General features: G+C 45.8%; 1 protein-coding gene across 2 annotated transcripts in view; it reads left to right on the forward strand.

Annotated features, from left to right (window-relative positions):
* The first annotated feature begins 603 nt into the window (after positions 1-603).
* LOC117968440 (folliculin-like) overlaps positions 604-15,632 on the forward strand; it is a 48,757-nt gene continuing 33,728 nt past the window's right edge. Inside the window, exons 1-3 of one of the 2 annotated variants that reach the window (XM_059018539.1) lie at positions 604-820; positions 7,389-7,684; positions 8,670-8,816. In XM_059018539.1, the coding sequence (XP_058874522.1) occupies positions 7,394-7,684; positions 8,670-8,816 (438 nt within the window). In that variant the 5' untranslated portion in view covers positions 604-820; positions 7,389-7,393. Of the gene's footprint in view, positions 821-6,742; positions 6,761-7,388; positions 7,685-8,669; positions 8,817-15,632 lie in introns of those variants that run through there. The other variant, XM_059018540.1, reaches the window with a different exon arrangement.

A 15,632-nucleotide genomic window follows, 5' to 3' on the forward strand; every position in this document is an offset into this window, starting at 1 on the left:
TACATCAGTTCATGGGAGATAACCCGAATTATAATTATTCGTTTTTTTACTATTACACAAATGTGGCGCTTGTGGTCATGTCTGTCATATCTAATAACAACGTGCACTATGCTGCCCACGTCATACATTTTCGCAAAATTATTGAAAACAAATGCGTTCTTCCTAATCTACGCCATCCCCCACAGCTGCACCAAGAAGATATCGACCACATTGAGAACTACACCGGAGTGTTCCATTCTCCAGCAGTCGAAGGGGAGCTGTTTTACCATGTGTCAAAAATAAATCGCATTTCGTGTTACGAATATGAAAACAACTAAACATCAGCGAAATCGCGTTATATATCGTATTCATACTATACACGTCTATGAAAAGTATTCACATTTTAAATAACGTTTTCTATGTAACCCTATACAAATTAGAAATACACATCCCCCCTTTCTCTGAGTGAAATGGTTTATTTATTAAACAATAAAAAATAATGTACATATTACAATATTAAAATGAGCAGCAGACCTTAAAATGATCCTTATCAATTATTTCTGTTTTTGAAACTTCAGGTTTATTTTCAGATAACAGCAATACATCAATTTATTCACAGGCTACGTACTACGAGGCTGACAAAACCCCAGTCATGTGACGGGGGCGGTCGAGGCCTGCTCGGAAAATAACAACAAGCCGAGGAAGTACGAAGAAGCTGAAGTTGCTGTGAAATTATTAGCAAACCTGTGCGTGACGAGCGTTTAATTAGAAATCGACAGCCATTTAGTATAGCCGTCCGAGCTCGTTTTGGTTACGGTTCATATAGTACGGCAGGGAAACAGTAAGTAAAGAGTTTTAATATTTGTACCTTGGCTTCAGCAAATCTTGTGAAGATCATGTGATGCGGCACGGTACATACATTAATTGTATATCATAAATAATTGTATCAATATAAATCGTACATAATCACACCTATGAAAATAGGTGCTATTGTGGGGCATTAAGAGAGCAAGCGGCGATGGACAGAGTACTGTCTCACGAAGTCACCATACATACTCACAGTGTGGTACTAGTGAGAGACCTGCTACCACGGGGGTCTGGGACATGCCCCTCTCAGATAATCTTTCAAATGTTAACCTTAAAGTATGCATTTTGTAAATCTGTGTATGTTTCATTGTCTCACAAAATCTCTATAACAAATTCCATCGTGCTGAATAGCCTGCCCTGTCTTTTATCTAGTTCTTACCCTGTGCTCAGTTTCCTGTCCTGAAATCCCATCGTGCTGAGGAGCCTGCCCTGTCTTCTATCTAGTTCTTACCCTGTGCTCAGTTTCCTGTCCTGAAATCCCATCTTGCTGAGGAGCCTGCCCTGTCTTCTATCTAGTTCTTACAATGTGCTCAGTTTCCTGTCCTGAAATCCCATCGTGCTGAGGAGCCTGCCCTGTCTTCTATCTAGTTCTTACCCTGTGCTCAGTTTCCTGTCCTGAAATCCCATCTTGCTGAGGAGCCTGCCCTGTCTTCTATCTAGTTCTTACCCTGTGCTCAGTTTCCTGTCCTGAAATCCCATCGTGCTGAGGAGCCTGCTCTGTCTTCTATCTAGTTCTTACCCTGTGCTCAGTTTCCTGTCCTGAAATCCCATCGTGCTGAGGAGCCTGCCCTGGTTTCTATCTAGTTCTTACCCTGTGCTCAGTTTCCTGTCCTGAAATCCCATCGTGCTGAGGAGCCTGCCCTGTCTTCTATCTAGTTCTTACCCTGTGCTCAGTTTCCTGTCCTGAAATCCCATCGTGCTGAGGAGCCTGCCCTGTCTTCTATCTAGTTCTTACCCTGTGCTCAGTTTCCTGTCCTGAAATCCCATCTTGCTGAGGAGCCTGCCCTGTCTTCTATCTAGTTCTTACCCTGTGCTCAGTTTCCTGTCCTGAAATCCCATCGTGCTGAGGAGCCTGCCCTGTCTTCTATCTAGTTCTTACCCTGTGCTCGGTTTCCTGTCCTGAAATCCCATCTTGCTGAGGAGCCTGCCCTGTCTTCTTAACCCTGTGCTCAGGTGCCCTGTCCTGGCCCACACTTCATATTTTTTAAAGCAGGTGGTATAAACTGACTTGCTCCAAAAGTATACCTTTTTAATTTTAAGAACCTGTATCTCTTACCCAAGTGCATAAATAGTTTACAAAGCAGAGGAGGCCATTCAGCCCATCTTGCTCGTTTGGTTGTTAGTAGCTTATTGATCCCAGGATCTCATCAAGCAGACCCTCACAATTCTGTGTGTAAAAAAATGCCTCCTATTTTCTGTTCTGAATGCCCCTTTATCTGATCTCCACTTGTGACCCCTGGTTCTTGTTTCTTTTTTCAGGTTGAAAAAGTCCCCTGGGTCGACATTGTCTATACCTTTTAGGATTTTGAATGCTTGAATCAGATCGCCTCGTAGTCTTCTTTGTTCAAGACTGAAAAGATTCAATTCTTTTAGCCTGTCTGCATACGACATGCCTTTTAAACCCGGGATAATTAGGATAATTCTGGTTACTCTTCTTTGCACTCTTTCTAGAGCAGCAATATCCTTTTTATAACGGGGTGACCAGAACTGAACACAATATTCTAGATGAGATCTTACTAATGCATTGTCAAGTTTTAACATTGATTCAACACTTCTCACAATATATCAGAGCATCTTGTTGGCCTTTTTAATAGCTTCCCCACATTGTCTACACCCTGCTCTTGAACTGCCCCTATGTCAAATTGTATTGTGTTTTGTATGTGCTCTTATTAGGACTGAAGTAATTGTATTTTATATCTTGCTCTTAATTGTACTGTAATTCTTGATATGTATTTTTTGTATACATAAGAACATAAGAACATAAGAAAGTTTACAAACGAGAGGAGGCCATTCAGCCCATCTTGCTCGTTTGGTTGTTAGTAGCTTATTGATCCCAGAATCTCACCAGGCAGCTTCTTGAAGGATCCCAGGGTGTCAGCTTCAACAACATTACTGGGGAGTTATACAACTGTAAGTCACCCTGGGTAAGGGCGTCTGCTAAGAAATAAATAATAATAATAATAATAATAATAATAATAATAATAATAGCATCCCCACATTGTCTTGATGAAGACATTTCTGAGACCCATATGGTATTTATAATGGACATTTTTATTGCCTGCGTGCAGTACCTTACACTTTTCTATATTAAAATTTCATTTGCCATGTGTCTGCCAAGTTCTGAATGCTGTCTAGATCATTTTGAATGACCTTTGCTGCTGCAACAGTGTTTGCCACTCCTCCTATTTTTGTGTTGTCCGCACATTTAACAAGTTTGCTTACTATACAAGAATCTGAATCATTAATGTAGATTAGGAATAGCAGAGCACCTAATACTGATCCCTGTGGTAACAGAAATACCATATTTAAATGAAAAAATAACATAAAAGGCTTTTTTCCCACATTACCGCATATAACGCATGACTTCAAAAAATGAAAAACTAGAATAAAATAAAATTTGAATAGAAAATAGTATAAACTGGTAAATATAAATACAAAATTGTAAAAACAAAGTAATTATTTCTAAAAAAATAACATAAAAAAGAAAATAACTCATTCCCATTGTGTAACGGGAATGTGCATTCAGGGAAACATACTCCAGAGTAGCCCCGATATTCGCACAGTCCACACAGATGTAGCGCTTGTGAACTTGTCGTGTTCTTTTTCCACATGCTGCTCTTTCACACTGGGCACAGATATCACAAGTTTGATTTGTATTGCATTTAGTTACCTGCCATTGTTTTCTGTTGCATGTGTCACTTGATGCTCACTGTATCCAGGTTCCCTGCGGTTTTCCTGCCGCTTTGCAGTTTTCTGATCAAAATGTTTCTGCCAAAGCTCAGTGGCTTTCCCCCGGTGCATTCCTTGAACAAAAAGAAGGAATTGATGGCTGCCATGTCCACTACATTGTGAAATACAGCACCTGTACACCGGTGATTGCTTTCACTGAGTACTACGTTTTGCGCAGATGATGGAATCTCTCTTCTCGCTTTGTTTACTGTTCCAACCAGGCTGTTTTGTTTTTTTTCGTTTCTTCAACTGTTTTGCTAATTACAGTGGAAAAAAATTGTCATCCTTTTTCCTAAGTACAGTTACATCAGCCTAAGTACCACATTGTCACCCAGTCTCTGACCAGCTGGGTGAGTTTCATCTTTGCACAGGTAGGGGTAGGGTCCGCTGCCAGCCAAAACTTGATACCAAATTTGACAGGTTTGTTTGTCCAGCGACTCAGTGCTTTTGTCGGAAACAGCTCCTTGTCCATGTAATGTTTTATGTTTAGCTTGAAACAGGCAATGCTGTTTTCAATGAAGTCGTTCCAAATTTCTGATGCCAATGTAAATATATCTGTAGCTGCTCTCAAATCAAATTGCAAAAATATCAAGATTTCTTGAAAAATTCTTGTAATAGTAATGATATAAGACAGCAGACTATATATGCTCATGTAGACAGCCAGACGGCAGTTCTGCAAGGAATTGATAGGATTACAATAGATATTTGGATAACATATCTAGACTTCAAGAGCAATATTCTATTCAAATACATACTGCTGTAAACTCAGTGGAGGTAGAGATAGCAAACTGGCCTGTATACATGTAGAAAATAGCGTACTGTAGGTTATGTTAACAGTAAAAGCATGCATTGTAATAAGCCGTCAAAATGACGGTTTTTGGTGGTTCTAGGTAGAAGTGCTTATAACTGTTTTATTTTAGCGATTCAGACTTTCAAATGCTGTCAAGATAATACAACCAAACAAGCAAGATGGGCCGAATGGCCTCCTCTCGTTTGTAAACTTTATGTTCTTGTGGCAGGATAGCCTCAGAGGGAAGACTCAGAGTCAGAAAATGCAGTGAAATAAAAATACTTTAATTGACAAAAAAAACACAATTAAACAAGCACGAGGGCCAAACAAAAGTTATAAACACTAAACAAAAGGTTTCAAACAAAACACTGGAACAAAATAAATCAAATTAAACAAGTATTTCAACACTTACTCTGTGTCTCTGCAAACAAAACCACTCCAAACCACACTCCACAAACAAGCATTTCATCTGCCTTTTATAGTCTGTGGCTGGAGCCCAATTAACCAATAATTAACAATTACGCACTTAAGGCTCCAGCCACATTCTCGCATGTATTTTGCAGGGAGGAATTTAACCCCCTCCCTGCCGATCCAAAACAAACAAGAATTATAATGAAAAACATAATGAAAACAACAGTAAAAATAATAACACCACAAATTATAGGGGCGAGCTGGCACCCCATCACAGTTCTTAATACATGTATTTTGGAAAAATCAAGAACAGACAACTGCGGATATTTTACACACGCAGAGTAATTTAAATTCTAAAAGTGAAAACCGTCAAAATGACTGCCTTGGCAGTTCTGGTGTTAAGAGTAATCCTTAGCGGTCCATTTATTCAACGTGTCTCAGGCACGTCAGGTCCAATTTATTTTCACACGCGCTGTTTATTTTAGACGCGCTGTTTAAAAGTATTTTTTTTTCACAGTAAAACAGGTTTAAAAGCCACTGCATATCAACAGGACACTCAGTACTGCATCTCCAGCCCCGCCCCACCCCTTGTTCGTTGTATTTATCACATACCTCTTCATAGTCGTACATACCGATAAATCATCTCCTGATCACTCGTTTTATCACCAAACTCCTCAATAATGCGATCCAAGTCATTATTTTATTACTCTAGTCCAGGGGTGGGCAATTCCGGTCCTGGAGGGCCGGTGTCCCTCCTGGCTTTTGTTCTTACTGTGCCCTAAATTACTTAATTGGACCAATTATTACCAATTATTGGTCTAATTAAGTAATTTAGAGCACAGTTGGAACAAAAGCCAGGAGGGACACCGGCCCTCCAGGACCGGAATTGCCCACCCCTGCTCTAGTCTAACATCTCAAAAAGCTCTGCAAATGTCTGTGATATTCTCTGAGCGCTGGATGCAGAAGCAGCTATCTTGTTTGTTTATGTCCTTGTTATCTCTGTGGTGCTGGACCTATGTGTATTGCTCAGATCCGGTCCCTTTTTTTTAAATTTTTTTTCCCCCCCGGTTCCTATCGGTCTCACTCGGCCATTGAATGGTTTTCTTGCCTTTTTCCTGTGCTTTACGTCTTTTTGACCAGAAAGGGAAAATTGTAATGTCAGACCTGGTCCGACATAGGACCGCTAAGGGTTAAGAAATATAGAAGTTTCAATACCTGGTGCCAGCAAGAGTTTCAGCCTCACAAAAACACACTGAAAATATTTTTCTTCTTAATTATTTCTTCAGTTTATAATCTCAGGCACCCAACCCTGCGTGTAATATTGTTAAGAATTCTTACCGTCCATAGCAGAATATCTTTGAAAGGACTGTCTCTAGCAATATCTTTGCTGTCTACTAACTTCTGTCTAGCAGGCAGTACCATGGGGATGTGACGCTAGCACCCGCATTCCTCTAGTGGCCTGGTGTGGGTGCAGGAAAAAAGGGCTTCAGATGAAGCTCAAAATTCGTACACAAAATCAATTTGTTCGGTACCAAAGTTAGAAAGAAGTATTGTACCAGCTAAATCGTTACATTTGGAGGGTATGCATGACGTTAATAAACACCTTTTCTTATTTTTCTGTAAAGTGTCATAATAATTACTTGTGCACCGTATCTAAACCACGTCAGGAACTTGACAAAATAAATGTCTGTTTTAAGTCATTCTCTTCTCAGGTCTAGCAGAGCTTGAAGATGTCATTTCTAACCTCCTAAACTACTGCTGCAAGTAAGCAGGAGCATTTCTGTTCTATTCTGTTCTGTTCTATTCTGTTGGGCTCACAGAGTGACAATCATGTCGTGTCGAGCAGGTTTCAAGGGGGGAGGAAGCTTGTGTCCCTCCCTATTGAGGGAGAATGGAAACAAACTGGACTGTCAATTAGGTTCTTTCTTTTGGCTAACCTCTGGAAGAATGTAGTAAATGAACACAGCCACCAAGAAGGAGGGATTCTATTTTAATTGTGGGTCACTGTCTCTCTGTCTGCAGCTTCCATGAAACTAAACTGGAAGATTGTAGTAAACTAACACAGACACCAAGAAGAAGGAATTATATTGTAGTGTCAGACTGAACAGGAATGTGGAGCTCTGCTTTTAACAGAAATGAATAAATAAAGGGCCTATTTGTATGTCCAGTGTATTGCCCAGAATGTCTCTTTCTTGCTCCTCCCCTCTTTTTCTTTTGGCATGACAAGTCATACAAGTATTGTCAAAGTAAATGTATATTTTATTAACATATATAACAATAAAAGTCACAAATTATTTTCTCTCTCTCTGTTTAGGGGTGTGCAGTGGTCAGTCTCTCTGTGTTTAGGGGTGCAGTGATCAGTCCTCTGTCTCTCTCTCTCTCTCTCTCTCAGGTGTGATGAATGCTCTGGTCGCTCTCTGTCATTTCTGTGAACTCCATGGTCCTCGAACCCTCTTCTGCACAGAAGCTCTGCACTCCCCCACTCCCCTGGAGACCGGGGGAGGGGCCAGCGCACAGGGGACAGAGCCTGGCAGGGGAAGCTCTGCCCTCTCCTGCTCGCAAGGAGAGGAGGGGGAGGAGCCAGGAGATGGAGGTATCACCATGAGAGCCAGAGACTCTGCCCTTGGACAGCAGGCCACGCCCACCACCACAGGAAGCCCCGCCCCTCAGAGGGCAGACATGTGTGAGGTCAGGATAGAATCCTCTTCCATTCTATAAGACTGAACTCTGAAAGAATGTAGTAAACTAAAACCATGGGAACACAGAGTAGCTATACATCCTCTCTACATCTATACAGCCTCTCTACATGAACTATATATTAGTCTGTCCAGGAAAATGTAATTCTGCAATCACAGAAAAAAAAAGGAATTAGCCCATATTTATAGAATTTTAAATGCATAGCAACAAAACTGAAAAGTTGCTAATTTTTCTTCATTGGTGCCTCCTACTGCTATTAGGTGACACTAGAGTAGCACATAAGTACATGTGCTACAGTGTATGACAAAATAAAAACATTCGTACATTCATATTTTCAAGAATATGGTCTAAAACATTAAACACATTCCGGTAATTGCAGGCACCAGTGTGTATTATAATGCAGTGAGCAGTTTTGTTCAGGTTGACTGATGTAACATTCTGCATGACTGGCTCACTGACTGGGAGGTTCTGGAGAAGTTAAACAAGTGTTAACAAGAGACGTAGCCAGTACATTGAAGGAATACAAAATACAAGTTCAGAGCAAGATTCTTGTACTGGGGAAACAGTGATTTAAAAAGCCAACTTTATTTACTTTAGTGTATAAATCATGTAAATAAGCAGTTAAATTTGTAGTATTTCAGTCTCTCTCTCTCTGTCTCTGTGTTTAGGGGTGCAGTGATCAGTCTCTCTGTGTCTCTGTGTTTAGGGGTGCAGTGATCAGTCTCCCTGTCTCTGTGTTTAGAGGTGCAGTGATCAGTCTCCCTGTCTCTGTGTTTAGGGGTGCAGTGATCAGTCTCCCTGTCTCTGTGTTTAGGGGTGCAGTGACCAGCCTCTCTCTCTCTGTGTCTCTGTGTTTAGGGGTGCAGTGATCCGTTTCTCTCTCTCTGTGTTTAGGGGTGCAGTGATCAGTCTCTCTCTCTCTCTGTCTCTGTGTTTAGGGGTGCAGTGATCTTTTTCTCTCTCTCTCTGTGTTTAGGGGTGCAGGTCTCTTCCCTGTGGTCACCCCGGCTTCATCAGTCACGACAGCGAGACATCCATCAAGTACCTGAGTCACCAGCACCCCCCCCACCCCCAGCTCTTCAGCATCGTGAGACAGGCGTGTGTGCGCAGTCTGAGCTGTGAGGTAATACAGCTGACTATACATCTACACAGCCTCTGTACATTAACTATACATCTACACAGCCTCTGTACATTAACTATACATCTACACAGCCTCTGTACATTAACTATACTTCTATACAGCCTCTATACATTAACTATACATCAACACAGCCTCTGTACATTAACTATACATCAACACAGCCTCTGTACATTAACTATACATCAACACAGCCTCTGTACATTAACTATACTTCTATACAACCTCTATACATTAACTATACATCTACACAGCCTCTGTACATTAACTATACTTCTATACAGCCTCTATACATTAACTATACATCAACACAGCATCTGTACACGGGTGTGCAATTTTTGAAAAAAAAAACTTGTTGTCAAGGGACAAAATGCTAGAAAAATCTACTTGCCCCCTTCCTGTCACACAAAACACACACAAAAAAGTAGAATATAACTTGTAGGATTTGGGTTTTATTTAACAGTGAACACAATCAATCAATTATTGATTAACAGGGCCGGATCTAGCCTGTAGCTTGACTTGTTCACTAAATTCTTCAAGATACACAAAAGGTTCCCTGTGACCCCACCTCACCTCAACAAATGTATGTATAACATACTTTAAGGAAATGTTCCTTTCAGTGCAGTTTGGAACACGCTAGTAAATTTAAGTAAGATACTAAGAGTACAACTATAATAAGCAATAGTTATTCAAATATAAAAATAGCTTCTGCCTGTTTTTTTTTTTCTTTTTTTCAGGTGCAGGTGTTTTAGTTTGTTGCATCACAGATACAAAATCATTGCCAACTATTACTGCTTCTTTGTGGAATTCTGTTTTTTTCTTGATGTTCTCTCGTTTTGTAATTGCTGAACCTTAGTTTTTTAAAGGGCTTGTGTAAACCTTTGTGTAAAAGTTTCTCTGCATTTTTTTACTGTTTCGCTACCAAAATGCGCGCAATATTTACAGTAGGCTCTGTTAAATTCTGCAAAGACAAAATGTTTTTTTCTGTTTATTTCTATTATGTATTTTTTTTTAATATAGCGTTTAAATCTAAAAAACCTGTAAATATGGTAAATGGCAAACTAGGTTATAAAACACTAAAATCGAAAGAAAACAAATTATTCAATTTTTTGCCAGGGAAAGTTTGTTTTGAAATGCTTCTAAACAGTAAACCTCAGGGTTTTTAAACATCCCAACAAGTACACACTTGACCACAAAGTAGACTCTTTTATAAATTACACAACACAATGTTTTCTACTCTGCTAATACCTTAGCAACTATGGTGGTTTTGTAACTTTGCTGCATTTAAATGTCAGGTTCATGTATTAAGAAAGCAGTATCACCTATTTGCTAATTTACAAAAAACGTAACTAATACCCCTTGCCATAGGCTCTCTTGGAGCCATTTCTGGGTGTGAGCGGAGCGGAGTGGGAAGCAGAGCGAGCCAATTGTATATGGAGCGGGGGAGCGGAGCGGGGTAGTTGTATATGGAGCGGGGGAGTGGAGCGGGGTAGTTGTATATGGAGCGGGGGAGTGGAGCGGGGGAGTTGTATATGGAGCGGGGGAGTGGAGCGGGGGAGTTGTATATGGAGCGGGGGAGTGGAGCGGGGTAGTGGAGCAGGGGAGTTGTATATGGAGCGGGGGAGCGGAGCGGGGGAGTTGTATATGGAGCGGGGGAGTGGAGCGGGGGAGTTGTATATGGAGCGGGGGAGCGGAGCGGGGGAGTTGTATATGGAGCAGGGGAGTGGAGCGGGGGGAGTTGTATATGGAGCGGGGGAGCGGAGCGGGGGAGTTGTATATGGAGCGGGGGAGTGGAGCAGGGGAGTTGTATATGGAGCGGGGGAGTGGAGCGGGGGAGTTGTATATGGATCGGGGGAGCGGAGCGGGGGAGTTGTATATGGAGCGGGGGAGTTGTATATGGAGCGGGGGAGTGGAGCAGGGGAGTTGTATATGGAGCGGGGGAGTGGAGCGGGGGAGCGGAGCGGGGGAGTTGTATATGGAGCGGGGGAGTGGAGCGGGGTAGTGGAGCAGGGGAGTTGTATATGGAGCGGGGGAGTTGTATATGGAGCGGGGGAGTGGAGCGGGGTAGTTGTATATGGAGCGGGGGAGTGGAGCGGGGGAGTTGTATATGGAGCGGGGGAGTGGAGCGGGGGAGTTGTATATGGAGCGGGGGAGCGGAGCGGGGTAGTGGAGCAGGGGAGTTGTATAGAGCGGGGGAGTGGAGCAGGGGAGTTGTATATGGAGCGGGGGAGCGGAGCGGGGGAGTTGTATATGGAGCGGGGGAGTACATAAGAACATAAGAACATAAGAAAGTTTACAAACGAGAGGAGACCATTCAGCCCATCTTGCTCGTTTGGTTGTTAGTAGCTTATTGATCCCAGAGTCTCATCAAGCAGCTTCTTGAAGGATCCCAGGGTGTCGGCTTCAACAACATTACTGGGAGTTGGTTCCAGACCCTCACAATTCTCTGTGTAAAAAAGTGCCTCCTATTTTCTGTTCTGAATGCCCCTTTATCTAATCTCCATTTATGACCCCTGGTCCTTTTTTCTTTTTTCAAGTCAAAGAAGTCCCCCGGGTTGACATTGTCTATACCTTTTAGGATTTTGTATGTTTGAATCAGATCGCCGCGTAGTCTTCTTTGTTCAAGACTGAATAGATTAAATTCTTTTAGCCTGTCTGCATACGACATGCCTTTTAAACCCGGGATAATTCTGGTCGCTCTTCTTTGCACTCTTTCTAGAGCAGCAATATCCTTTTTGTAACGAGGTGACCAGAACTGAACACAATATTCTAGGTGAGGTCTTACTAATGCATTGTAGAGTTTTAACATTACTTCCCTTGATTTAAATTCAACACTTCTCACAATATATCCAAGCATCTTGTTAGCCTTTTTTATAGCTTCCCCACATTGTCTAGATGAAGACATTTCTGAGTCAACATAAACTCCTAGGTCTTTTTCATAGTTCCCTTCTTCAATTTCACTATCTCCCATATGATATTTATAATGCATATTTTTATTGCCCGCATGCAATACTTTACACTTTTCTCTATTAAATTTCATTTGCCATGTGTCTGCCCAATTTTGAATGCTGTCTAGATCATTTTGAATGACCTTTGCTGCTTCAACAGTGTCTGCCACTCCTCCTATTTTTGTGTCCTGCAAATTTAACGAGTTTGCTTACTATATCAGAGTCTAAATCATTAATGTAGATTAGGAATAGCAGAGGACCTAATACTGATCCCTGTGGTACACCACTGGTTACCTCACTCCATTTCGAGGTTTCTCCTCTAATCAGTACTTTCTGTTTTCTACCTGTTAACCACTCCCTAATCCATGTGCATGCATTTCCTTGAATCCCTACTGCGTTCAGTTTGAGAATTAATCTTTTATGCGGGACTTTGTCAAAAGCTTTCTGGAAATCTAAATAAACCATGTCGTATGCTTTGCAGTTATCCATTTTCAATGTTGCATCCTCAAAAAAGTCAAGTAGGTTAGTTAGACATGATCTCCCTTTCCTAAAACCATGCTGGCTGTCTCCCAGAATATTGTTACCATATAGGTAATTTTCCATTTTGGATCTTATTATAGTTTCCATAAGTTTACATATAATAGAAGTCAGGCTTATTGGTCTGTAGTTACCTGGTTCGGTTTTGTCTCCCTTTTTGTGGATTGGTATTACGTTTGCTATTTTCCAGTCTGTCGGTACAACCCCTGTGTCAAGAGACTGTTGAATGATATTGGTTAGCGGTTTGTAAATAACTTCTTTCATTTCTTTGAGTACTATTGGGAGGATCTCATCTGGCCCAGGGGATTTGTTTATTTTAAGAGCTCCTAGTCCCTTGTGGTGCGGGGGTGTTGTATATGGAGCGGGGGAGTGGAGCGGGGGAGTTGTATATGGAGCGGGGGAGTGGAGCGGGGGAGTTGTATATGGAGCGGGGGAGCGGAGCGGGGGAGTGGAGCGGGGTAGTGGAGCGGGGGAGTTGTATATGGAGCGGGGGAGTGGAGCGGGGGAGTTGTATATGGAGCGGGGGAGTGGAGCGGGGGAGTTGTATATGGAGCGGGGGAGCGGAGCGGGGGAGTTGTATATGGAGCGGGGGAGCGGAGCGGGGGAGCGGAGCGGGGGAATTGTATATGGAGCGGGGGAGCGGAGCGGGGGAGTGGAGCGGGGGAGTTGTATATGGAGCGGGGGAGTGGAGCGGGGGAGTTGTATATGGAGCGGGGGAGCGGAGCGGGGGAGTTGTATATGGAGCGGGGGAGTGGAGCGGGGGAGTTGTATATGGAGCGGGGGAGCGGAGCGGGGGAGTGGAGCGGGGGAGTTGTATATGGAGCGGGGGAGTGGAGCGGGGGAGTTGTATATGGAGCGGGGGAGTGGAGCGGGGGAGTTGTATATGGAGCGGGGGAGTGGAGCGGGGGAATTGTATATGGAGCGGGGGAGCGGAGCGGGGGAGTGGAGCGGGGGAGTTGTATATGGAGCGGGGGAGTGGAGCGGGGGAATTGTATATGGAGCGGGGGAGCGGAGCGGGGGAGTGGAGCGGGGGAGTTGTATATGGAGCGGGGGAATTGTATATGGAGCGGGGGAGTTGTATATGGAGCGGGGGATCGGAGCGGGGGAGTGGAGCAGGGGAGTGGAGCGGGGGAGTTGTATATGGAGCGGGGGAGTTGTATATGGAGCGGGGGAGTTGTATATGGAGCGGGGGAGTTGTATATGGAGCGGGGGAGTTGTATATGGAGCGGGGGAGCGGAGCGGGGGAGTTGTATATGGAGCGGGGGAGTTGTATATGGAGCGGGAGAGCGGAGCGGGGGAGTTGTATATGGAGCGGGGGAGTGGAGCGGGGGAGATGTATATGGAGCGGGGGAGTGGAGCGGGGTAGTGGAGCGGGGGAGTTGTATATGGAGCGGGGGAGTGGAGCGGGGGAGTTGTATATGGAGCGGGGGAGTGGAGCGGGGGAGTTGTATATGGAGCGGGGGAGTGGAGCGGGGGAGTTGTATATGGAGCGGGGGAGCGGAGCGGGGGAGTTGTATATGGAGCGGGGGAGCGGAGCGGGGGAGTTATATATGGAGCGGGGGAATTGTATATGGAGCGGGGGAGTTGTATATGGAGCGGGGGATCGGAGCGGGGGAGTTGTATATGGAGCGGGGGAGCAGAGCGGGGGAGTGGAGCAGGGGAGTGGAGCGGGGGAGTTGTATATGGAGCGGGGGAGTTGTATATGGAGCGGGGGAGTTGTATATGGAGCGGGGGAGTGGAGCGGGGGAGATGTATATGGAGCGGGGGAACGGAGCGGGGGAGATGTATATGGAGCGGGGGAGCAGAGCGGGGGAGCGGAGCGGGGGAGATGTATATGGAGCGTGGGAGTTGTATATGGAGCGGGGGAGTTGTATATGGAGCGGGGGAGTGGAGCGGGGGAGTGGAGCGGGGGAGATGTATATGGAGCAGGGAGATGTATATGGAGCGGGGGAGCAGAGCGGGGGAGCAGAGCGGGGGAGCGGAGCGGGGGAGCGGAGCGGGGGAGATGTATATGGAGCGGGGGAGTTGTATATGGTGCTGGGAAGCAGAGCGGGGGAGTGGAGCGGGGGAGTTGTATATGGAGCGGGGGAGTGGAGCAGGGGAGTGGAGCGGGGGAGTTGTATATGGAGCGGGGGAGTGGAGCAGGGGAGTGGAGCGGGGGAGTTGTATATGGAGCGGGGGAGTTGTATATGGAGCGGGGGAGCGGGGGAGCGGGGGAGCGGGGGAGCGGGGGAGCGGAGCGGGGGAGTTGTATATGGAGCGGGAGAGCGGAGCGGGGGAGTTGTATATGGAGCGGGGGAGTTGTATATGGAGCGGGGGAGTGGAGCGGGGGAGATGTATATGGAGCGGGGGAACGGAGCGGGGGAGATGTATATGGAGCGGGGGAGTGGAGCGGGGTAGTGGAGCGGGGGAGTTGTATATGGAGCGGGGGAGTGGAGCGGGGGAGTTGTATATGGAGCGGGGGAGTGGAGCGGGGGAGTTGTATATGGAGCGGGGGAGTGGAGCGGGGGAGTTGTATATGGAGCGGGGGAGTGGAGCGGGGGAGTTGTATATGGAGCGGGGGAGCGGAGCGGGGGAGTGGAGCGGGGGAGTTGTATATGGAGCGGGGGGAGTGGAGCGGGGGAATTGTATATGGAGCGGGGGAGCGGAGCGGGGGAGTGGAGCGGGGGAGTTGTATATGGAGCGGGGGAATTGTATATGGAGCGGGGGAGTTGTATATGGAGCGGGGGATCGGAGCGGGGGAGTTGTATATGGAGCGGGGGAGCGGAGCGGGGGAGTGGAGCAGGGGAGTGGAGCGGGGGAGTTGTATATGGAGCGGGGGAGTTGTATATGGAGCGGGGGAGTGGAGCGGGGGAGATGTATATGGAGCGGGGGAACGGAGCGGGGGAGATGTATATGGAGCGGGGGAGCAGAGCGGGGGAGCGGAGCGGGGGAGATGTATATGGAGCGGGGGAGTTGTATATGGAGCGGGGGAGTTGTATATGGAGCGGGGGAGTTGTATATGGAGCGGGGGAGCGGAGCGGGGGAGTGGAGCGGGGGAGTTGTATATGGAGCGGGGGAGTGGAGCGGGGGAATTGTATATGGAGCGGGGGAGCGGAGCGGGGGAGTGGAGCGGGGGAGTTGTATATGGAGCGGGGGAATTGTATATGGAGCGGGGGAGTTGTATATGGAGCGGGGGATCGGAGCGGGGGAGTTGTATATGGAGCGGGGGAGCGGCGCGGGGGAGTGGAGCAGGGGAGTGGAGCGGGGGAGTTGTATATGGAGCGGGGGAGTTGTATATGGAGCGGGGGAGTGGAGCGGGGGAGATGTATATGGA

Source organism: Acipenser ruthenus, chromosome 60, assembly GCF_902713425.1.
Source record: "Acipenser ruthenus chromosome 60, fAciRut3.2 maternal haplotype, whole genome shotgun sequence".
NCBI lineage: Eukaryota > Metazoa > Chordata > Actinopteri > Acipenseriformes > Acipenseridae > Acipenser > Acipenser ruthenus.